General features: G+C 36.0%; 1 protein-coding gene across 1 annotated transcript in view; it reads left to right on the plus strand.

The window, feature by feature from the left end:
• The first annotated feature begins 12,107 nt into the window (after positions 1 to 12,107).
• The window catches only part of LOC144441938 (ecto-NOX disulfide-thiol exchanger 2-like), a 47,145-nt gene continuing 32,354 nt past the window's right edge, over positions 12,108 to 26,898 (plus strand). The window contains exons 1-7 of the mRNA XM_078131205.1: positions 12,108 to 12,190; positions 15,329 to 15,475; positions 17,355 to 17,609; positions 17,765 to 17,971; positions 18,581 to 18,814; positions 20,581 to 20,692; positions 24,956 to 25,056. Coding sequence (XP_077987331.1) covers positions 12,130 to 12,190; positions 15,329 to 15,475; positions 17,355 to 17,609; positions 17,765 to 17,971; positions 18,581 to 18,814; positions 20,581 to 20,692; positions 24,956 to 25,056 — 1,117 coding nt within the window. The 5' untranslated portion in view covers positions 12,108 to 12,129. The remainder of the gene's footprint in view (positions 12,191 to 15,328; positions 15,476 to 17,354; positions 17,610 to 17,764; positions 17,972 to 18,580; positions 18,815 to 20,580; positions 20,693 to 24,955; positions 25,057 to 26,898) is intronic.

A 26,898-nucleotide genomic window follows, 5' to 3' on the forward strand; every position in this document is an offset into this window, starting at 1 on the left:
CATGTTTGATTTTCAATTAAATAAGCATGCCATAGTATGGTGACACACTGAAAATACAAATCGGAAACTTGATTGGTGAGCTCAAACATTCAGATAGACCGGTCAGTTTCTCCAGATTGGGGGATGGGGGTGGTGTCAATGTTTTTTTTCCATTGGGCCGACAAAAAGTCACTGACCCCCCCCCCCTGAATAAAGTTTCATAGCATCTGACAGTAAGTTGTAGAGGGAAGAGCTTTGAGACTGGGATATGTCCACCTCTTGTGCGAGTGTCTGTGAATTGGGGGGGGGGGGGTTCTAGCCGGTCTCCCCCTAGAAAACGGCCTGGATGATTTTTACTTCTAAAGGCAATGTTTAGGCTATTCACAGACACTTTCAGACAATAATTTACAAATTTTACAACACAGCTCTAACATGTAAAAAGCAACTCTGTGAGGTTGAAACATTTTTGAAATAAAGTTTCATAGCATCTTGACAGTAAGAGTTGGAGGAAAGAACTTTGATTTGAGACTGGAACATGTCTACCTCTTACGGGGGGTTCTCGGGGGTCCCCCTAGAAGCCCTCGAGGTTTTTTTAATTCTCAAGCAATGTTTAGGATATTCACAGACACTTTCAGACAATAATTTGCAAGCTTTACAAGACAGCTCTAACATGTAAAAAGCAACTACACATGGTTGAAACATTTTTGAAATAAAATTTCATAGCATCTTGACAGTAAGAGGGAAGAACTTTGATTTGAGGCTTGGACATGTCTACCTCTTATGGGGGGGGGGTCCTAGGGGATCTCCCCTAGAAGCTTTTCAAGTTTTTTTTTTTACCAATTTTGGTGAATCTTATTGTTGGTTTAACGAATGGGTGGCCTCTGGGGTGATGGAGTCCAAGCCCCCCCCCCCCCCCCCCCGCCAGATCTGCAGTTTTTTGTTTCTATTTAGGCGATTTTTAGGTTATTCATAGCCTCTGAGATATATATTGCCAAACATCGAAAAGCTAAAGTAAATATAACTTTTTACATAAGTTTTCCATGTTATAAAAGTGGGCCTGTAACATTGGTATAGGGTCATTGATATTGCATTTATAGTAAAGTTACTGATGTGTTAGAGCACTTTAGGAGGTCATACCTAGTGTACAATATAAACTTGAATTTGAGTTGTGGTGTCGATACATGTAGTGTCTGAAATAGGAAGTATAGCATCCCTTTTGACAAATTCATACTGAAGAGACTAGAACAATTTAGATTAAGTTCTTTTATAAACTATCCAATAGTATGAAGGTTACCATTACAAAACCTTCAAGTTCACTTTTGCCCCAAAGTGTAAGATAAGTGAAGCACTGATTGTGAAACAGCCAAACACTTACATGGCATGTTCTGTAACTAGTGTTATAGCTAGGTAATACATGTATTATATGTATATTTTTTATGTATAGTTATGTTTGAACCCTTACATGAAGTAATATTTAAACCATTTATGAAAGAAACAGAGACAAGAACAAATGTTATATGTACCACAGGCTAACGAAACTGACTGGTCCCTGACATGTGTTTGAAACTGTTTGTCATGATTTGACAAGTGTCCTGGTTGGAGAGGTACGAGCAATTTGAACAGTATACTCGAACATGTGCATCATTTCCCTGCCAAGACATTTTTTTTCTAGCAGCAGTGGTCCATCTTTTTTTTCCATAACCCTCTCATATCCGGATTTTTTTTTCAAGCAAATCCATTTGGCATCTTTTTTCCCCCAAAATCTTCCAAGCCCCCCCCCCCCCCCCAGGATATCAAATGGTCCACCTCTTACCACGTGCAACATGCTGAGGAGTACTCTCTAGCCTGTTTCATATTAATACTCGTATTATGCGTATTGAATAATCTACGAATGACATAACGTCATTACAAAATCGCCGCATATCATGTCATCATCGCAGTATTGCATATAGTCATCTCATGTAGTCATGTCGCATGTAGTCATCTCATGTAGTCATATCGCATGTAGTCATCTCATGTAGTCATATCGCATGTAGTCATCTCATGTAGTCACATCGCATGTAGTCACCTCATGTAGTCATATCGCATGTAGTCATCTCATGTAGTCATATCGCATGTAGTCACCTCATGTAGTCATATCGCATATAGTCATCTCATGTAGTCATATCGCATATAGTCATCGCAGTATTGCATATAGTCATTGTAGTATTGCATATAGTCATTGCAGTATTGCATATAGTCATTGCAGTATTGCATATAGTCATTGCAGTATTGTATTTTCGAATATTGGCAGGCATTCTACGCCATACCACCAGGATGCAGACTTAAAAGCTTGACAGTCAATGCAGAAATGAGTAGGAAACAAGGGAGTATTTTCGGAGTCCTGTAATACCAAGAGGCAAGAGATGCATATGTACGAGTGAATTTACGTATATGAAGGCTGTCGCTAGGTGGCGATATGACAATTGCCAATCCCTTGAATTTACGCGCCAATTTGGCATGTCAGTCCTGTATTAATTATTCTGTTTTGAATGACACTATTAGACCGTGGGTATATTATAACTTATAACTATGAAATGATCATAAGTTGGGTTGCTGTATATTCAATGATTCCTGTAGTATTTTACTTATTGTCGAGTACCAGTATTACTTAACCTTCACTTGATATTCGAACTCAATCCTCACATTGGGTTAGTTAGGCATAATAAAACAAACATGTGGGCAAAATAATACAAAAAGTTTTATTTCTGATAAATATGACTTCAGAAAATAGTGTAGGTAGGTCGGAATTTTATTTTACTTTGAATTTCTAAAAATTACCTCGACCCCCAAGATAAGATACTGTGCCGTTTCGAGAGCTGAAACCATGCAGTCGCGTGAAGAAAGCGGCGGTCAGCCTAATTACACGAATAACATTGAAATAACTGTACCAGCCTCTCCTGTCGCACCTATAATTTCTGAACCAGAGCAGTTATCTGCTGGTTCTAATACTAACCAGCCCAGAGATGATACTTGTGTGTTTTCGCGCACAATACAAACGACCAACAACTCTGCACAGGCTTATTTCGAAAATGTGTCAGCACAACAGAGTGTTGTTAGTGCGGATTCGCGCTCACCTTCTTTTAGTCCCAATACAACTGAAAACTTAAATGTGATTGATGAAGCACATTCTTCCTATGTCAATATCGCGACTCCATCGATAAATGCGACGCCCTCGACCAATAAACATCAACTGCCGGCGAGAAAACAAGCCGAGACGGACACAAGCCCATCTCTACTCTCTGAGAATCAGATGCAGTCGAACCTCGCAAATGTTTCAGAGAAAAACGAACAACAAAGGCAAATGTATGTTCGGTCGAGTCCTGACGGAAGGAGGACACTGAGAAGCTTCTTTAAAGGTAAAGCTGACAGCAAACACAGAAAAAAGAGATAGTGAACTCAAACTCTTTGTACAAAATACCAAAATCACAAATCGAACCCTGTTTTTTTTAGTTAAGTGTTAATGGACATTGTTAATATAATTTCAATTAATGTTAAAGGAATTCGTAACAAAACAAAACGTTTGAAATTTTTTCACTGGCTGAAACAACAAAAAGCTCATATTGGTTTGCTGCAATAGAACTATCTTACACCAGAATTAAAGTCTCAAATAGAGAAAGAATGGAAAGGTCGTATCTTTCACTCCTTTGCTCAGTCTACACATAGTTGCGGTGTTTCTATTCTTTTCAGTCAGTCCTGTGAATGTGAAATTTCAAATGAGGACATTGCTACTGATAGTGAAGGTAGATTGATTTTTGTTAATTGTCATTTCAGAAATTCTTCATTTTCTCTTGTCAACATGTATGCCCCCAATGTTGTCAAGAACAGAGTTGAGTTTTTTACTGATTTAGCCGCTTGGCTCTCCAACAGGGAAACTTTTAATTTTGTTATAGGAGGTGATTATAATACTGTTCTTGTTCCAGTATTGGATAAGCAAGGTGGAAATATTCCAGATCCTACCCCAGCCACTACCCTAATTACCTATGTGATAAAAGAATTTAATCTCTTTGATGTTTGGCGAAGTTTAAATCCCATGAAAAAACAATTCACCTGGCGACAACACAACCCACCTGTATGTTGTCGGCTTGACTATTTTTTCTTATCGGAAACGTTAAAAGAAAAAGTAGAGAAAGCCGACATTAGACCATGTTTCTTGTCGGATCACCAGTCAATTTTTGTCAAAATCAAAATAGACGACTCTGAAAGAGGACCCGGAATATTTCGATTGAACACCTCTATTCTTGAAAATGATGATTACATTAAGAGAATTAAGGAGATAATAGATGATTGTGAATCAGAATTTACTGGTATTCCACTTTCAAAAGTAGTGCTTTGGGAGCTGATAAAAATCCGTATAAAAGATTTCTCGATTGTTTATTCCCAAGATTTGGCCAAGGAACGGAAAGCGAAGCTTTCGAAGTTAGAAAAACAACTTGAACAACTTGAACAAAATCTCGACAATTCCCTTGATGCAAATATCGTGTCCGAGTACAAACGTGTTAAAGACGAGATAAGTAAGTTATATGACTATAAACTAGAAGGTGCTAGAGTGAGGTCGAGAGCGGAATGGTCACTTGAGGGTGAGAAACCAACGAAATTCTTCTTAAATCTTGAACGACAGCGTGCAAAAAACAATTGTATCGACTCGCTTAATAGTAGGGGACAAATTTTCACTTCGGCTAGTGACATTCTCGCAGAATGTTCAGAATTTTATCGCGATTTGTACTCGTCGAACAATGTTCCGGATGATGACATTACACATTATCTTGATTCTATACACCTCGACAGATCTCTAAATGAAAACGAAAAAAATATCTTGGAAATCGAATTTTCTTTCAACGAATGCACTAAAACAATTAATAGGTTAAAGACAGGTAAAACACCTGGACCTGATGGCATTCCATCCGAATTTTACAAGAAATTCTGGCATATTGTTGGACCTTTTGTTTTTGAATCTTTGAAGGAGGGGCTAACTGTCGGTCAATTATCACCTTCTCAACGGCGCGCAGCTATTAAACTTATTCATAAGAAAGACGAACGGGACCGGCTTACAAATTGGAGACCAATAAGTTTACTCAACACCGACTACAAAATATTGGCTCTTTCAATGGCTGTTCGGCTGCAAACTGTCCTGCCTAACCTAATTAGTCCTGATCAAACAGCATACATAAAAGGTAGATATATAGGGCAAAATATCAGACTTATTCAAGATATAATTGACCTTACCGAAGAAGAAGAAACGGCAGGAGCCATCGTATTTTTAGATTTTTCAAAAGCCTTCGACACCTTGGAACGGAATTTTTTATTTGCATCACTGCATAAATTTGGCTTTGGGGAAAAATTCATTAGGTCAATTTCAACAATGTACAACAAATGCGAAAGTTGCATTATAAACAGTGGATGGGCGTCTTCCTTTTTTAAATTAAATAGAGGCATTCGACAGGGTTGTCCACTATCCGCTTTGTTGTTTCTACTGGCCGCCGAAATTATGGCTATCAGCATTAGACAAAGTCATGAAATTCACGGTATATCGGTTAAAAATACGTCCCCAAACTACCCTTATTTAACAGAAATAAAAATATCGCAAGTCGCCGATGATACGTCGCTTTTTCTAACTGACGTCGCTTCAATTCACAATGCTATAAACGCGGTTCAGAATTTCGGCAAAGTTTCTGGACTTCAATTAAACGTAAGCAAGTCGGAAGGTATGTGGCTTGGTCCCTGGAAAATTAGGAATGATAAACCGGCAGGTTTAAAGTGGAACAAACAACCTATTAAGTCACTCGGAATATATTTCAGCCACGATCGTTTAAACTATATACTTTTGAACTGGGAAAAGAAAATAGAAAGACTAAAAGCTGTTCTAAATTCGTGGTCAAAACGAACACTGACCTTGTATGGAAAAATAACAGTCATCAAATCTTTAGCCCTACCACAACTTGTTTTTGCAATGTCAATTATTGGCGCCCCTTGTAATATAATCAGACAGGCAAATCAAATTCTTTTTCGGCTCCTGTGGAACAATGGCCCTGACAAAATTAAAAGGTCAACGGTCACCGCGGAGTACGAGCGCGGTGGTTTGAAGATGCCAGACTTGTTTGCTCTCCAAGAGGCTCTTTTTGCGTCTTGGGTCAGACGGCTGTGTGACCAAAGCAACGCAAGGTGGTTAGCGATCCCGCTGTATTGGCTAAAGCATTTTGGCGCTGCTTTCATGATTTTTTATTTTAATTATAATGATGACAAAACCTTTCCCTTTTTAGATTCAATTCCCTTTTTCTACAAAAATGTTGTTATTGCATGGCACAAAGCAGGCGGTGGATGTAACAACATTCCCAAGCCTAGTCACTTGGATATACGCAGTCAAATAATTTGGGGTAATGCGTATATATGTCATAATGGGACGTCTCTCTTTTATCCGGGTTGGATTATTAATATTATTTATGTACATGATATTATTGACCAATATGGTGACTTCATAAAGCCTACTTGTTTGCTTCAAAAACTGCGGTACAAAACAAATTGGATAGCGGAATGGAATAAACTTGTGAACCTGATACCTAAACAATGGAAATTGGCATTGAAAGACACCCGTATCGACTATTTATGCAGAAAAAGGAAATTCATGCTTGTCTATGGTAAACACTTTTCACTTGAAGGAGACCTTGAAAAATTGTCTTCAAAATTTCTGTACAAAAATCTCTTGGCCCCTCGCATTACCGAGCCAATTTGTGAACATAGCTGGAATGGTCAACTGCAATTGTTCAGCAAAAGTCATTGGAGAATAATATGGACGAACCAAACGATTCTTCTATCACAAGACAGAAAATTGTCAGATTTTAATTTTAAAATTATTCATAGAATTCTACCAAGTGGAATCAACCTTTGTCGCTGGAGAATAAGCAACAGCGACAAATGTAGTTCATGCAATGTACCGGACACATATGAACACATGTTCCTTCAATGTCAAAGACTTGGTTTGTTCTGGGATCACGTTCAGACTCTTCTTGGTACGAAGCTGAACATACAAGTTATAATAGATTTTAATGTTATTGTCTTTGGTTACAAACCACTGAGTGTCGCTCCAATAATTAGATTTATTAACATGGTGACTACTATTGCAAAATACTGCGTATTTGCGGCTTGGGCTAATTTCAATAATGACCCACAAAATCCCAAATCGATCCCAAGCTATGCCTTATTTCACAAATATCTATCTTTTATGTACAAAATAAATCAAACAAAGAAATGTACTTATTTACCATTCTGGAAAAGATTATTATTTTGAGAGTGTACTATTGTTAACCTTTGTATTTGCTTTCAGTATGACAAACACTTTTATTCGGGGCAGTGCTTTTTTGACGGATTAATTTATATTTATTTGTTACGAACTGTAACTATTTTGTTGTATGTATATTTATTTTTTCCAGCTTGCTTGTGATATGTAAGATGTTTTTGACAGAGCAGTTATGTAAATAAATTAAAAAAAAATAAAAAATAAAAAAAATAAAAAAAAAAAGATAAGATACTGGTCAGTCGAAATACTTCCGAGCGAGTTTAATAAGATGATAAGGGAGCCTTCACTAATTATGAGGGGGGGCGGGGGGGTGTAGAGTATGTCTGGAGCTGTAAAATGTGACCCTCCCCCTACTCCTTTTTCTAAAATATGACACCCCCCCCCCCCCATCTCAAAATGACAAATTCACTGATAGATGGATGGAAATTATGTGGACAGATTAAAGGGACAATAGCTGTAACTTTTGATGATTTTTTTCAGTATGTTTTGTTCTGTGTATCAACTACAGTTTTTAGTTTCATGTTCTACTCTATAATGCACATTGAAACACTCCTGTGTTTGGCAAACGCTTGTAAACACAGCCTGTACATGTACAAACTGCATTGTTATTTTTGACAAGTGAATTTTAGTCTGGACTAAAATTACCAACAATAACAGTGCACTTTACACATATACAGGTTGTGTTGACAAGCCAAATACAGGGTATTTCAACATGTTACAATTAAAAAAGGCTAAAAATACATACAAGGGTAGCCGGGTTGACATCATCATCATCATCATCATCATCATCATCATCATCATCATCATCATCATCATCATCATCATCGTCATCATCATCGTCGTCGTCGTCGTCATCGTCGTCATCGTCGTCATCGTCATCATCATCATCATCATCATCATCATCATCATCATCATCATCATCATCATCATCATCATCATCATCATCATCATCATCATCACAATCATCATCATCATCATCGTCATCGTCGTCGTCATCATCATCATCATCATCATCATCATCATCATCATCATCATCATCATCATCATCATCATCACAATCATCCTCTTGAGTGGAGCTGTAAACACTGCTGTCTGTTTCTTCTCCCCCTTGGCTTTCATTTATTTCCTTGGCCATTTCATATCGCTCTAATGTCAGCAGGCCAAGACTTTTCCAATGTAAGCCTCTACAAGTTCCACTTTGTCTTTCTTCAAAAGCTTGTATTCAGTATGTATGTGATACAGGTCAATCTTTGCATGGAAATCGCGTATACGGCTCATATGCACATTTTGCGCTTGTATGGTAAATAAATGTATATGCATTTTAAAACAATGAGCAATGTGCAGCTTGTCCTGTCACATGACATATTCCCAAACAGCCAAGCTACACAAGATGTCATTAGGACTTGTTTGGCATGTGGAAAAAAGCAAATTGTAACTACATGCAGTTTAGCTAAACATGAGCCTTGGTTTGAAGGATGTGTGTTGTTTCTCTCAGAATTGTAGACTTTGTTTGAAATAGTACAGAGTGCATTTTACAAAAATTTTATCTTCTCACTGTATGGTAACAAGTACAATTCAGGTAGGTCATCAAATGAGTCAACGTAAAATGTGACCCTCCCCCTTGGATAGGTTTCTAAAACACTGAAATATAGTCTTCCATTCTCGCTATAGAAATATTTCTGTGCCACTTCATAGGAAATGCCTAAATAAAAAATAATAATATTGATCTTGAACCAATTGAACCTCTATGTCAGGTAGGGACATAAGTATTCCAGAATCGAGAGTCTTGCCCTCAATGAAAGTTGTTTCCTTCTCTTCTTGTGGTGCTAATCTACCTACCCCACCTATTCTTAAACTCAGCATAATTGGAACCAAACAATTTTTATTAGGCCTAGCAAGACAGTCTCAACACTCTTGCTGAATAGCAAGAACGAGCGACAAACCTCGAATAATACCCTCAGTATAGCGCCCTCAGTGACAACGTTTGTCTATCAATTTACTTTGTGTAATTTTTGGACATACTAGTATGTGCGTAACTCCTGATTTCAATTATTCAGTTAATAATTATCGATGTGAATGAATGTATATATATCAAAAATTGCAAATGAAGAAACAACTAAGTTAAAAATTATTCTAGGTTTCATACGAATTCTTATATAGAAACTAATGATGTGGGTGACGTCACATTAGTTATGACGTCACCCTGTTGTCTTTGTTCAGTGCAATATTGGTATTTTATGTAACATGTGTTTATTTTGTGGTATATTTTTTGTGTTGTTAGTGAAGATGTTCTGTGGAGAGTAAGGCGACGACATTTAATAAAACTCAGTTGAATTGGAATACATGATGACGTAAGTTTATTTCTAGAAATTTGTAGTTATTGTACGTGGTTGTTACGTTAGAATTGATAGAAATAAATTGGCCATGCAGTATGGGTACATCGATACTGTTATGGTAAAATTGATAGATGTAAATCGACTGCATAGGATATATTACAATTTATGGAGAACCGACATATCCATGTGACGACTGTGAACACGGTAACATTTCTCATCTATATGGCCACACCATCCGTATCCAAAGTACAAATAACGAAGGAGTGTTTCAGTGATGTTACAGTGACACAATTCATTATTTTTGGTAATGAGACTAGTACGGGTAAAATAGGACACGGAGATCATTTCATTGCATGTGACGTGACTCTTATAACGTTATAAAAACTGACTGAAGGACAAGGCCATAGCTGAGGTGGGGTGATTAGTTCTTACCTATCTACACACCGTAAACGGGAAGAACAAGCGATCATATGACAGACAGTTTGCTATGACACAGTGACACTTTTTACAGTCATATGAAGGCTATATAATAAAGTGTGATATCATATACCACAGTTAAACCTTTCTAAAACTACTTTCAGCTTTGGTCATTGTACAGTAGCAAGTGTCTTAACAACATTTTCCGTATTCTTACAGGTTAGGGAGTCTTCAGTATTTACAAGGGGGAGGGCCGGAGGAAATCAAACATGACCCCCCCTTCTCCATTTGTAAAAAGTGACCCTCCCCTTTGTCTCATTTTGTAAAATATGACCCTCCCCATCACATATTGCATATACAACTGTACTGAACGTTAATTAATGTTCCCATTATATGTATACATACAAAATAAATGGTTTGACTCTGTATTAGAAAGCAATATTTGTACATATAAAGTGACAAACAGTAAAAGACTGGCTAGTTACCTTTCTCGTATAATCATACACAATCTAGTTAGTATCTAAAACGTGCTTTCCACGTTGTGCATACTCTGCCTGATCTGGTCACTTGTAAAAATTCCCTGATATCATCATTATTATCATCATCATCACCTTCACCTTCACCTTCACTATTGCCATTATCAGTGTCACTCTAATCTGAATCACTGGTACTACTTGAGTCAGTACATGTATGTCACTGTCCATGTTCTCTATGACATTCAAAACTAAATCATCATCATCATCATCATCATCATCATCATCATCATCATCATCATCATCATCATCATCATCATCATCATCATCATCATCATCATCATCATCATCATCATCATCATCATCATCATCATCGATATCACTATCACCATCATCATATTTTAACAACAACATTCACGGACAGTGTGAGTGATAAGGTGAGATGGTACACTCAACAAAATGTTTTTATAAAATAATCTTCTTACAATAGACAAATTTTATTTTTGTATTTTGGCATGTAAAGTACTTATAAAAATAAATGATGAGTGCTAATCTCACTTTTACAGCTCAAAACACACAAAACCAATTTACAATAATTGAATCTTCAATTTGGTCACAAAACTACGGATTGTAACATTTTTTTTTGTAATGCAAAAAAAGGCCCTCACCCAAGAACAGGTTTGTAAAATGTGACCCCCCCCCCCGATTCCTCCCCCCCCCCTTTGTAAATACTGAAGGCTCCCTTACTTGCGAGACTGTAGAAAGCTCAGTGTTTGTATAGCAGACAATTTCCACTTGGGGCGCTTACATGAAAACTATTCTGGCTGAATAGCAAGAACGAATAATACTACATACATTAAGAATTCGTATGACTACAGTCGAAACCTAGAATAATTTTTTACTTAATTTTTTTCTTCATTTACAATTTTTAATACATATACTGTTATAACATTCATTCACATCGATTCTTGAACGTTTTAATAAATAAGAAACAAGTGTAATGGTCTCATTTTAGTGGTGCTCAATTCAGATGCAACCCTCTGCTCGAGGGTTTTTGAAATTGTATGGAGATTTACATATCATTTACATATATTACCATATCATTAATTTATGTAGAACGCATGTCGCCCTATGGCAACCTGGTATGGTAATTGCGTATGACATGTGGAGTTCAAGCCGTTTGTAACTAAAAAACCTTTAACTTTCTCACATGTAATTAAGACATGAAAATAAAATTCGGGGGGTATCTCGTCTTTATTTAGATAAAGTACATCCAATGTGACAAACTATATAAATAGATGCAAATGAACTCGAGCACTGATACTTCCAAAATATGGTTGATCGACCAGACACTAAAAGTTCGATCCCTATATCATGTATAGTGGTCTGAGACCAGACCATTCTCACAAACCAGAGCTGTTACTGGTACTTCTTCCGCAAACTTCGAAATAGTACTAGTAGGACACATACAGGACGGTGCCGTAAAGAGGCTGTGGTTTGCGACGATGAGACCAGACTGAATACTCAATGAATATTGTATTGTCTGTCCCATCAGCCATTGCGCAACTACCACTCCGTGTACACGTACAAAATGGCCGCTCCCGTGTTTCCTTTCCTGCAGCAAGGTGGACTCGCACCGACTCCAAACATAGGCAAGTATATGTACTCTTTTTCGTGAATCAAAAGATGCGACAACATAAAGATTATGATAGACACTAGTCCTGCTTGCATACGGAGTCATTCGGGACTCGATTCTGACAATTGTCCCTCCCTTAGGTCGTCTGCAAGCAGGACTATACATAGAGAGACACGAGTTCACAACAAAACTGTATGATCAACATAACAGCACCAACATGAGTCTCTACGGCGGCAATACCCTTTATGTAACACTCGGTTCAAGAATGTCGCGATGCACGCCACAATGAGGTGAATTTCCATGGCTCTCAAGTTCTTTTGGTTTCTCAAAATATAAAATTCAGATCTGGACAGAAACTTATCGATATATATTTCGATATACGTACCTTGTAATAGTTGTATACAAGCAACCCGAACACTTTGAACGGTCTAGAACAAAGCCAGTCAATGTCGGAAAATTGGGGAAAATCTGACCCAATTAAACCACTGAATAGTGCTGAGTACACTGCCCAACATTGCATCACAGTAACAACATTTACTTATCTCATTTGCATTGTTGTGATAATGTGTTAATACAAATAAATGCACGCGTTCTGGCAGCAAACTCGCCCTTAGTATCGAAATATTTATATTAAAAAAAAGAGAGAAGATTTTTAATTTTGATCAAAGAAGAGATGGTATAGATTTATCTTGGCGAATTCTCCAGCAAGAATTTTCAGTAGAAAGCTGGTGATTTCATCTGGAAGTGGAAGCTGACCTGATTTGACCGATGTTCTCCTCATGCATGCTTTCAGAAACAGAAATATGCGAGAGTGTCGGAAAAATGTAAAAACAAGATTTTCAATTTTGAAATAGTGAAGAGATGGTATGAAGTTATGTAGGTGAAATCTCCAGCATGAATGCCTGCAGATGCGATCTTACGGCCGCCAACCACACGTGTAATAATGGGAAGATTTTATAGAAAGTTGTAGCATATATCTCACGGTAGGCGTTTTTAAGGCCAAGAAAAAAAATTGTTTTCTGGTGAATTTGCATCACTTAAATACCCTGCCTCGATCTTCTTTTTTCTCGTGTTTATCCAGCCAATGCAGACTGCAGATCCAAGGGAAAACAAAAATAACTCTCCCTACATTAATTGCTACTTCAGGGAAGACAACTGCAGAACTAATCATGAACAAAAAAAAATTCGCATTGACACACCACTCTAGGCAACGTTTCCTGACCAGAAACGACTACTTTCTTTTGTGTGGCCACTGCGTATAAAAATGCCAATATCTTATTAAAACTGAAAGCTACATCGATAATAATTCAGTGTTCTCCCCAGGATTTGTTGATAGGATATCGGCTCATTAGCATAAATTAGCATCAATTTACATATAATTATATTCCCGAAAAATCAAAGTACATCATAATATCAAACAAGTAGTACATGTACATGTGACCAAAGGAAAGTTGAAGGCCAATTTATCAATTCAAAATATTAGCACCAAAAAGAAACTCATAAAGCAGTGTTATTGATTATTATTGTTAGGAAAGCTGAAATTATTAAATCTTAATGTCCACAGATAAATTAGACTTTCGAAACACGAAAAGTTTGTGTACAGCTACCGGCAGACATCGTGTTAGTCCGAAATATCGTGATACACGAGACTTACTATACTTCCCTAAGGAGGACTTCAAAAACTCGCGATAGTTTGTGACGCCATGGCCGCCATATTGGAAAATCCATGCTTTCATCGTAGTCGTACAATGTATCAGTCTACAATGTCAAACTACAAACTAAACGTGTTTTCAGGGTAAAATTGAACATGAAACTGATAATCGGAGATAACATCGCCACTTTATCGAAAGGTACATTAGTCTGTTCAACTCTTTTCACGACATTGAAGAATGCACATGCGCTTGGGTTGAGACATACTCGGTGTTATCACTGGCTCTGTCACTCAAAGAAAATTAACTAGACACTGAATGTCAACTTCATGCGTTGTCAAACTTTTATACTTGGCACGGCATCGTTTGATTTTATAGTTGTCAAAATCTGGCAGTTCCGACATGCTTCTACGGTCGAACCGACGTTACAGATAGGCCGGTTTTGCCTTTGATTTACTGAAAGCTGTTGTACCGAGTGTGAATCACACTACCATTAGCAGGTTTACGCATTTTATTCCTATCAAAAACAATAGTGACGGCAAACTTCAATGAAATCTGTCTGGTAATGGTAGAGGGTTGAATAGTCGTTTGAATTAATTAGACACTCTTTAGTTTTACTTGCTGCTTACATTTGTATGTGTGAAGGATCAATACAAACGTTGTGAAACAACAAAGGCGTCAGCTGACCGATTGACAGATGAACAATATTTACCGAACCCTATACAATCTGATAGCGTATCGGGACAACTGATAGCGTATCGGCGAAAATTAAAGGATATCGGGCCCGATACGCTAAAACCCTCTGTGGAGAACACTGATAATTTCAGGACAGATGCACTTAGGTATTATGTATGTACCAAGTTATAATGAGTTTGAAGGGTGCACTCTTAAGATATAGCCTAAGTACCGAAAACCATTAATTATGCAAATTATTCATGGAATGTTTACCAAAACCTAATCAGTTCTTGCCATTACCCTACGGAACATGTCTACCAAATTTAGTTCAAATTGACGCAGCCGTTTTTTAGAAAATGGTGATACAGACACACAGATATTTCAACCCCTAATACATCTCCTTCCTTACGGAAGGAAAAAACTAACGTCATCAAGAAAATTTCTTTTTCTATCAATTCCATAACCCCAAACTTAGGAACAATTAAACGATCAAAGAGATCTAAAGCCACATCAATAGAAATACTCTCATTAGGAGAAATAGTTCTACGTAAACTAAAGAAAGCTCTCATGGATTTCAAGGGAAAGGAGTTAGGATACCCTGTGATTGAATGACCTTGAATAGGGAGGTGGGCCACTATAAGTCGACAAAAGGGTATGATATACCAGCGTGCAAAACATTTAAAGCAGGTTGCAAAACATTAAAGCAGGGCGCTGGCTGTCGATAGCAGGGCGCCGCATCCTGCTAAAACCCGTCATGGAGAACACTGTTCATGTATGTGTTTGAAATGTACAAATATTGAATTATTAGTATGTCTGTGTTTTGCATACAGTTGGACTTCCTGGTGGACTTCCGACTGGTAATGTTGTGGACCCATCCAGGAACAATGCTCCTTTAGATTTCAATAGCAAGGCAAGTGGGAGTATATTAGGTACAAATCCAGTTGATGCTGTCAGAGGAAAAGATCTCAAACAGGATGGTAAGTAATCAGAGTTAACACTGTTGTCTGCTGAGTACAATGTCAGGTGACATGAGTATACATGTAGTCTGGTGGCACACATACAGTCAGGTAACATGAGTACAGAGTCAGGTGTCTTGAGTACAGAGTCAGGTGACATGAATACAGAGTCAGGTGACATGAATACAGATTCAGATATATATACATTTGTATGGTTGGTGTAGATCCAAAGACCAGAAAGTTTTACAATTTGGGTTAACATGAATACCCACCAAATTTTGGCAATAATTTCTCCAGAAAGTATGTAAAATTGCCAATAAATTTGAGTCTCGACTTCAAAAGGCAATGTTTCCAATGATGTCCAATAATTGTTTAGGACAACTGAACTGAGATTCATTCGTGCTAAACATGTACATTTTGTAGGCATGGTGAAATGTTTGTGTGTGTGTGTGTGTGTGTATATGTGTGTGTGCGTGCGTGCGTGTGTGTGTGTGTGTGTGTGTGTGTGTGTAAATGACTTAGTCAAAAACCATCAGTCTGATTGACATGGTATATGGTGGGGACATTACTTTGGGTGTGCAAATGGGAAATTGTTCAAATGAAAATGATCACATCAGAGATACATGTATGTATTTTGGGTCAAAAAATGTGATTCTTGATGTGAGAACATGCCCATATCAGAGATGTGTGTTTTGGGTTATAAAATTTAATTTTTGGTCATTAAAATTTGGTTGGAACATTTTCAGGGGTGTTAGCAATAAGAATTGTTCATGACATGATGATCCCATGTGTAATATGCAAATTTGGGCTAAAAATGTGTCTTTTTGGTTAGAAATCTATAATTCCAAAACTACTGAACAGATTGGGGTGAAATTTGATTGGAGTGTTCTGAGTGGTGTTCAGATTAAGAGTTGTTCATGACATGATGATCCCATCAATGATATGCAAATTAGGTGTAAAATGCGTCTTTTTGGTCAAAATTCTACGATTCCAAAACTACAGAGCAGATTGGGATGAAATTTACTGTCAATGCATCTAGAGATGTGTAGATGAAGATGTATACACAACATGATGATATGAAAGTTAGGTCTAAAAATCTAAGTGGGAATGTTATTCTGCATTTATTGTTTAAAACATCTTGACACAACTAGCCCTAGCTACCATGACCACACCCCTTAGCATCTGTGAAATGATTATGCATATTACAAAGATAACAACAGAGATGGGTAGTAAAGTGAATAAAGATTTTAAAAATGTATGCAAATATGCCTAGTAACAAGGCTATGCCCATAGCAATAGCCAAATGATGAGGTATATTGCAAAGATTAAACGTGTCATGGGTAAGTGAATAACGATTCCAAAAATGTAAGCAAATATGCCTAGTAACAAGACCACGCCCATAGCAATAGCCAAATACAGTTGTGCTATAATGCCATTGGTGCTATTTTTTGAATTGCAGAACTAAACAAAGATGATATTTGACACAAAAACACAACTTCCTACCCATAATTTTGTTTGCTTTTATATGAATTCAGTAAACGATAAGATTCAGAGCACAAATAATATGGTAGCACATATTAATGATTTGGACCAATCAGATAATGTTTTGATCGATGTTACACAAAAAGTAATACAGTTTGAACCAAGATTTGAATTATCCCTAGTTTAGCTGCTACACCCCTATTGTAGCTATTCTGCTGACTTTAAAATCAGCCAAAGACTGCCACTGGGGGCGTTAGCCAAGACAGAGGTTCAGCTTTATTCAGCAATCCCCAAAGTACACATCCAATGTCTTACTACAAGATTAAATTATTTTCAAACAGCTATGCAAATTAGTTTTCCTTATGTATGACATTGATATTGTTAATATAGTTTGTCTGTGAAATTTGTCAATTTTCAGCAGCTTCAGTCGTACCATCAGATCCTGGGATGACAGGGGCATCATTTGGTGCAATAGAATCATGGAGTAATCCAACTGGATCCTGGGGTACAATGAGTCAACTTGGTATGGCTGCATTTCAAGGAGACCCAAATGTAATGAACCAATGGCAGATGACAGGTGGTTTTGGTATGGTACCTCCTCCCCCACCTCCTGACATGCAACAGAAAGATGTCATACATTCCAAAAGTTGTACTCTGTTTCCACCGGTACCAGGTAAGGTGATAACTAAAGTGTTGATGAGTATTTATAGTTAACCTATTTGCTAGAATTTTGTAGTTGGCAATGATAGTACGTAATACAGGCATACTATTTGAAGTCAAATAAACTGTTGACATTAAAATGTGACAGCATGCTATTGTATTCAACAGGAATGCCACCACGTACAACAAGAGAAAGACCACCGGGCTGTCGTACAGTATTTATTGGAGGTCTACCACAAAACGCAACAGAAGACATTGTGACAGAAATATTTGAGCGCTGTGGTGGGATTACAAGTATTCGTATGTCTAAGAAGAATTTCTGTCACATCCGATTTGAAAATGAACTTTGTGTAGACAATGCCATATACTTATCTGGTAAGACAAAAAATAATATACAAATGTATATATTTATTGCCATATAATATGCATTTAAAAAAATACATATAGGAAAATGTTGTGATATCGTTTAAAACAAACAATTTACATTACACAAGACAAACTGGTCACATTTGACAAATGTTAAACCAGACAGTGGTTTATAAAAAATTATCATGACAGTGACTGAACTGCATGTGGAAAGAAACTTGCTAAAACGTACAGACTTGACATTTAAATATCTATAATGGAGGCTGATATCCAACTTGTAATAATTATCTATATCATAACTTTACAAGTGATTGTATTGCTCCAATTCAGTTTAACAATCATAAATGATGACAATTATTTATTGATACATGATATGGCAGTGTTAATATCCACAGTTAAATAGGTGATCAAAGACACTTACCAATAAAGTATACATGACTTAAATATTTCTGCATGAAAATTAGCAAATAGCTATACGAAATACAACATTTAAAATGCATGGAAATAGTGTATATTTCATATTTTTTGTTGAACTTGGCTCATGCCTGGTATACTATAATTGATTGTGTACATATGTAACATACCTGACATTATGGATACTTTTTTGTTTGATATTAGGATATCGTGTAAGACTTGGGGCAACAGCTGATCCACCAAATATGGGAAGACTTCATGTGGACTTTGCACAGGCTAGAGATGATCTGTATGAGTATGAGTGCAGACAGAGACAACTACACCGTGAAGCTAGACATAGAGCACAAATGGAAGAACAGATGTACAGACCTCCATCTCCACAACCAATCATACATTACTCTGAACATGAATCATCCTTACTAGCTGAACAACTCAAAGGTATGAAACTTACAGTATTTGTACATTTTAAACATGCTTTGGGTGAATACTCTTTGTGTTACCAGGATAGTGACTCTAAACATATGTAGTTATGCTATCTAAGGGATCGCCATACCTCTCTCACTTTTAATGAATGTTAATGAGTCCTGTGAAACATGGACTGCACATGCTTGAGACCTGTCAGCATTTACATGTACTTACATATGCTAATGAGACCTGCCAAATATGGCAATCCCATAGTGTTGTGTTGCTTGCTATTGTTATAGTCACTGTCTTGTGTTAATACAAATGTAACTACAGTAAAACGTCGATTATTATCCGAACGCTTACGGGGACATGCATTTAGTTCGGATATGCGGTCAGTTCGGATATGCGATCTGCATCGAGATGAGACTGGGCGGGGTCAAAAGGTCGCACTCATACAGAATGAACGTACACGTACGCTGCATATCACACTTACACATGTTACATGCACTCTCAGACAAATGAAACGTACCATACTACATAGAAACCTTTTTAATGAACTGTACTTATTTAATACTAAAACTAAATAAAGAGTTGAATATGATAGGAAAACGACATTGTGAATTGAATATGTGTAGAAGAAATCAAAAGACGTATTTACAAGAAAGACGACGACGTGGTGGACAGCTGATATGAACGCACTGTTGTCATGGTTGCATCTATAAATAGTGTTCACTGACATGTAAATGTAATCAAATTGTATCAATGTGTACAAACGATGTGTCCGCAATTTAGCCACTCAATTAGAAAAAAAATAAAGTTCAGAAAAACGAAGTCAGGGGTTTCTGTTTCATTGCACGGCTGTCTGCTGCTTTTCTGTGTAAACTACGGAGCAATAACAACTGGGTAGGTTCACAATCAGGCTGCGACTCTAGCCATAACAAACACGGAGAAAACATAGCTGCCGCTTCACCGTGCGATGGTACTGGTTCACACGGGACATCGTTTTCTTTATCTTCAGTTTCACGATCAAGTGAGGATTCCTTCCTAGACATCGCAGATTTATAGGTAGGCCGAAGCTGAAAAAGTTTTACACCTTTGAAAATCTTTATTGGAAAAAGAAACGAAACTCCTTTCACTTCTGACCGACAATCATCTTTTCGGTATCACAGTCAATGGTCTAAGTAGCAATGCCGCAACTATGGTTGCGTTACATCTCATGCCGACAAGTTGTTTGAAAGTCACCACTTTAGTCAGAGTGTGACATGCTGTTCTCACCATTTCACAATCATTTCAAATCTTTTATGAATCATACAAAAGACAAAAGACAACGGGGCGGTCAATAGGAGAACAACTTTATTGAGATGTTATTGAAGGTGTGATCGTTCCAACACACTCAATGTAGTCGTCTTTTGTTTTACCGTACGTCATTAACATCACGTCATTCAAGTGGTGGACAGTGATTGTTTACAAACAATACACACTGTAGCTCCAAGACAAACCGCGCTCATTTACATGTCGATCGTCATTCATCAAACTTCACATTTTTACCGAAACATTACTTTGACATCGGAACAATATATTTTTTCGGGGGACACGTAGTCAGTTCGGATGACCGATCAATTCGGATATTCGACGTTCGGATAATCGATGTTTTACTGTATTACATTTGTATCATAGTGTTGTTTACTTTGTTATTATGACAGTATTGTCTTTAAGATGTTTTAGTATACTTTGCTATTATCATGATGTTGTTTCTTCGTCTGATTATATCATTGTATTTTTTCTCTGTTGTGTTGCAGCTGATGAAACATTTGCTATGTCAGTGCAGACACTAGCTACTTGGTTGGAGAGAGGAGATTGTACCAAGAGAAATGCTAATACATTCTATAGTATGATACAGTCATCAAATAGGTAAGTTAGTATTCAACACGGTGTAGTAAACCCTTACTAAGTCATACAGTTATCAAATAGGTAAGTTAGTATTCAACACAGTGTAGTAAACCCTTACTAAGTCATACAGTTATCAAATAGGTAAGTTAGTATTCAACACAGTGTAGTAAACCCTTACTAAGTCATACAGTCATCAAATAGGTAAGTTAGTATTCAACACAGTGTAGTAAACCCTTACTAAGTCATACAGTTATCAAATAGGTAAGTTAGTATTCAACACAGTGTAGTAAACCCTTACTAAGTCATACAGTTATCAAATAGGTAAGTTAGTATTCAACACAGTGTAGTAAACCCTTACTAAGTCATGCAGTCATCAAATAGGTAAGTTAGTATTCAACAGTGTAGTAAACCCTTACTAAGTCATACAGTTATCAAATAGGTAAGTTAGTATTCAACACAGTGTAGTAAACCCTTACTAAGTCATACAGTTATCAAATAGGTAAGTTAGTATTCAACACAGTGTAGTAAACCCTTACTAAGTCATACAGTCATCAAATAGGTAAGTTAGTATTCAACACAGTGTAGTAAACCCTTACTAAGTCATACAGTTATCAAATAGGTAAGTTAGTATTCAACACAGTGTAGTAAACCCTTACTAAGTCATACAGGTATCAAATAGGTAAGTTAGTATTCAACACAGTGTAGTAAACCCTTACTAAGTCATACAGTTATCAAATAGGTAAGTTAGTATTCAACACAGTGTAGTAAACCCTTACTAAGTCATACAGTTATCAAATAGGTAAGTTAGTATTCAACACAGTGTAGTAAACCCTTACTAAGTCATACAATCATCAAATAGGTAAGTTAGTATTCAACACAGTAGTAAACCCTTACTAAGTCATACAGTCATCAAATAGGTAAGTTAGTATTCAACACAGTGTAGTAAACCCTTACTAAGTCATACAGTCATCAAATAGGTAAGTTAGTATTCAACACAGTGTAGTAAACCCTTACTAAGTCATACAGTTATCAAATAGGTAAGTTAGTATTCAACACAGTGTAGTAAACCCTTACTAAGTCATGCAGTTATCAAATAGGTAAGTTAGTATTCAACACAGTGTAGTAAACCCTTACTAAGTCATACAGTTATCAAATAGGTAAGTTAGTATTCAACACAGTGTAGTAAACCCTTACTAAGTCATACAGTCATCAAATAGGTAAGTTAGTATTCAACACAGTGTAGTAAACCCTTACTAAGTCATGCAGTTATCAAATAGGTAAGTTAGTATTCAACACAGTGTAGTAAACCCTTACTAAGTCATACAGTTATCAAATAGGTAAGTTAGTATTCTACACAGTGTAGTAAACCCTTACTAAGTCATACAGTCATCAAATAGGTAAGTTAGTATTCAACACAGTGTAGTAAACCCTTACTAAGTCATACAGTTATCAAATAGGTAAGTTAGTATTCAACACAGTGTAGTAAACCCTTACTAAGTCATGCAGTTATCAAATAGGTAAGTTAGTATTCAACACAGTGTAGTAAACCCTTACTAAGTCATACAGTTATCAAATAGGTAAGTTAGTATTCAACACAGTGTAGTAAACCCTTACTAAGTCATACAGTCATCAAATAGGTAAGTTAGTATTCAACACAGTGTAGTAAACCCTTACTAAGTCATGCAGTTATCAAATAGGTAAGTTAGTATTCAACACAGTGTAGTAAACCCTTACTAAGTCATACAGTTATCAAATAGGTAAGTTAGTATTCAACACAGTGTAGTAAACCCTTACTAAGTCATGCAGTTATCAAATAGGTAAGTTAGTATTCAACACAGTGTAGTAAACCCTTACTAAGTCATACAGTTATCAAATAGGTAAGTTAGTATTCAACACATTGTAGTAAACCCTTACTAAGTCATACAGTTTTCAAATAGGTAAGTTAGTATTCAACACAGTGTAGTAAACCCTTACTAAGTCATACAGTTATCAAATAGGTAAGTTAGTATTCAACACAATGTAGTAAACCCTTACTAAGTCATACAGTCATCAAATAGGTAAGTTAGTATTTAACACAGTGTAGTAAACCCTTACTAAGTCATACAGTTATCAAATAGGTAAGTTAGTATTCAACACAGTGTAGTAAACCCTTACTAAGTCATACAGTTATCAAATAGGTAAGTTAGTATTCAACACAGTGTAGTAAACCCTTACTAAGTCATACAATCATCAAATAGGTAAGTTAGTATTCAACACAATGTAGTAAACCCTTACTAAGTCATACAGTTTTCAAATAGGTAAGTTAGTATTCAACACAGTGTAGTAAACCCTTACTAAGTCATACAATCATCAAATAGGTAAGTTAGTATTCAACACAGTGTAGTAAACCCTTACTAAGTCATACAGTCATCAAATAGGTAAGTTAGTATTCAACACAGTGTAGTAAACCCTTACTAAGTCATACAGTTATCAAATAGGTAAGTTAGTATTCAACACAGTGTAGTAAACCCTTACTAAGTCATACAGTTATCAAATAGGTAAGTTAGTATTCAACACAGTGTAGTAAACCCTTACTAAGTCATACAGTTATCAAATAGGTAAGTTAGTATTCAACACAGTGTAGTAAACCCTTACTAAGTCATACAGTCATCAAATAGGTAAGTTAGTATTCAACACAGTGTAGTAAACCCTTACTAAGTCATACAGTTATCAAATAGGTAAGTTAGTATTCAACACAGTGTAATAAACCCTTACTAAGTCATACAGTTATCAAATAGGTAAGTTAGTATTCAACACAGTGTAGTAAACCCTTACTAAGTCATACAGTCATCAAATAGGTAAGTTAGTATTCAACACAGTGTAGTAAACCCTTACTAAGTCATGCAGTCATCAAATAGGTAAGTTAGTATTCAACACAGTGTAGTAAACCCTTACTAAGTCATACAGTCATCAAATAGGTAAGTTAGTATTCAACACAGTGTAGTAAACCCTTACTAAGTCATACAGTTATCAAATAGGTAAGTTAGTATTCAACACAGTGTAGTAAACCCTTACTAAGTCATGCAGTCATCAAATAGGTAAGTTAGTATTCAACACAGTGTAGTAAACCCTTACTAAGTCATACAGTTATCAAATAGGTAAGTTAGTATTCAACACAGTGTAGTAAACCCTTACTAAGTCATACAGTTATCAAATAGGTAAGTTAGTATTCAACACAGTGTAGTAAACCCTTACTAAGTCATACAGTCATCAAATAGGTAAGTTAGTATTCAACACAGTGTAGTAAACCCTTACTAAGTCATACAGTCATCAAATAGGTAAGTTAGTATTTAACACAGTGTAGTAAACCCTTACTAAGTCATACAGTTATCAAATAGGTAAGTTAGTATTCAACACAGTGTAGTAAACCCTTACTAAGTCATGCAGTTATCAAATAGGTAAGTTAGTATTCAACACAGTGTAGTAAACCCTTACTAAGTCATGCAGTTATCAAATAGGTAAGTTAGTATTCAACACAGTGTAGTAAACCCTTACTAAGTCATACAGTCATCAAATAGGTAAGTTAGTATTCAACACAGTGTAGTAAACCCTTACTAAGTCATACAGTTATCAAATAGGTAAGTTAGTATTCAACACAGTGTAGTAAACCCTTCCTGAGTCATACAGTTATCAAATAGGTAAGAAGAAGAGAACTTCGTCTAACATTCTTGTTTAAAGTTGCTAGGGACCTAAATACCAGCTTTACTTGATGACACATACCTCATACCTCAAAGACAAAAGTGGACAATCAAACCCAGGAACTTTACTGACTACCAACATAGTAATCCTGTGGAAAAGTACATGGCATACAACTCTAGCTGCTTTCAAATACCACACTCAAATACAGAAATTTACAGGAATTCATTTTTCCCAAGAACAATCACAGACGGGAACAAACCAGACAATAATTTGATCACATCTGGATCGGTGGATGCCTTTAAGGTATCCATACCGTGTGACTAAGTGGTTCGCCCTCCTCTTCCATTGATTATTTACCAGTATTAGTTCCTTCAATGTATTGATTCTGATTCTAATTCTAATTCTGATTCTAATTCTGATTCTAATTCTAATTCTAATTCTAATTCTGATTCTGATTCTAATTCTGATTCTAATTCTGATTCTAATTCTGATTCTGATTCGGATTCTGATTCGGATGTTAGTTTGTGTGAGAGTTAAAATACAAACCACAACACCTAGCTACACGTCAATCATAACAATACCAAATTAATATTTTTGTTTTTACAGTCACATCAAAACTCTTCTGAATGACAAGAAACTATTTGATGAACAATTGGAGAAGGAGAAAGAATTGCACAGTCAGAGGATCAATGGTATTTTAGTACAATGTAAGTATTCTATTAGAAATACATGTATTACAACAACAAGTATGTATGATAGGATCTCCATGGTAATTGCACAGTGAAAACAGTACATACAAAGATGTATGTGATAAAACTGGTATATATGTAATATGATCAAGAGTAAGTAATCAGTAATTTTACATGTTGCCACGGTGATGTGGTATCCAAGCCACAAACTTTACAGCAAGTTGATTCTCAAACTTGAAAGTTAATCCAAATTAGAAATACATAATAGGATTACAATAAAACAATACATCATTACAATTGATAATTAGACAGGTACTAAGAAATTAACGAGTATCATCATTACAATTGATAATTAGACAGGTACTAAGAAATTAACGAGTATCATCATTACAATTGATAATTAGACAGGTACTAAGAAATTAACGAGTATCATCATTACAATTGATAATTAGACAGGTACTAAGAAATTAATGAGTATCATCATTACAATTGATAATTAGACAGGTACTAAGAAATTAACGAGTACCATCATTACAATTGATAATTAGACAGGGACTAAGAAATTAACGAGTACCATCATTACAATTGATAATTAGACAGGGACTAAGAAATTAACGAGTACCATCATTACAATTGATAATTAGACAGGGACTAAGAAATTAACGAGTACCATCATTACAATTGATAATTAGACAGGGACTAAGAAATTAACGAGTACCATCATTACAATTGATAATTAGACAGGGACTAAGAAATTAACGGGTACCATCATTACAATTGATAATTAGACAGGGACTAAGAAATTAACGAGTACCATCATTACAATTGATAATTAGACAGGGACTAAGAAATTAACGAGTACCATCATTACATTGATAATTAGACAGGGACTAAGAAATTAACGAGTATCATCATTACAATTGATAATTAGACAGGGACTAAGAAATTAACGGGTACCATCATTACAATTGATAATTAGACAGGGACTAAGAAATTAACGAGTATCATCATTACAATTGATAATTAGACAGGGACTAAGAAATTAACGGGTATCATCATTACAATTGATAATTAGACAGGGACTAAGAAATTAACGAGTATCATCATTACAATTGATAATTAGACAGGGACTAAGAAATTAACGAGTACCATCATTACAATTGATAATTAGACAGGGACTAAGAAATTAACGAGTATCATCATTACAATTGATAATTAGACAGGGACTAAGAAATTAACGAGTATCATCATTACAATTGATAATTAGACAGGGACTAAGAAATTAACGAGTATCATCATTACAATTGATAATTAGACAGGTACCAAGAAATTAACGAGTATCATCATTACAATTGATAATTAGACAGGGACTAAGAAATTAACGAGTATCATCATTACAATTGATAATTAGACAGGGACTAAGAAATTAACGAGTATCATCATTACAATTGATAATTAGACAGGGACTAAGAAATTAACGAGTACCATCATTACAATTGATAATTAGACAGGGACTAAGAAGTTAACGAGTATCATCATTACAATTGATAATTAGACAGGGACTAAGAAATTAACGAGTATCATCATTACAATTGATAATTAGACAGGGACTAAGAAATTAACGAGTATCATCATTGCAATTGATAATTAGACAGGTACTAAGAAATTAACGAGTACCATCATTACAATTGATAATTAGACAGGTACTAAGAAATTAACGAGTACCATCATTACAATTGATAATTAGACAGGTACTAAGAAATTAACGAGTACCATCATTACAATTGATAATTAGACAGGGACTAAGAAATTAACGAATACCATCATTACAATTGATAATTAGACAGGTACTAAGAAATT

Source organism: Glandiceps talaboti, chromosome 11 (assembly GCF_964340395.1).
Source record: "Glandiceps talaboti chromosome 11, keGlaTala1.1, whole genome shotgun sequence".
Taxonomy (NCBI): Eukaryota; Metazoa; Hemichordata; class Enteropneusta; family Spengelidae; genus Glandiceps; species Glandiceps talaboti.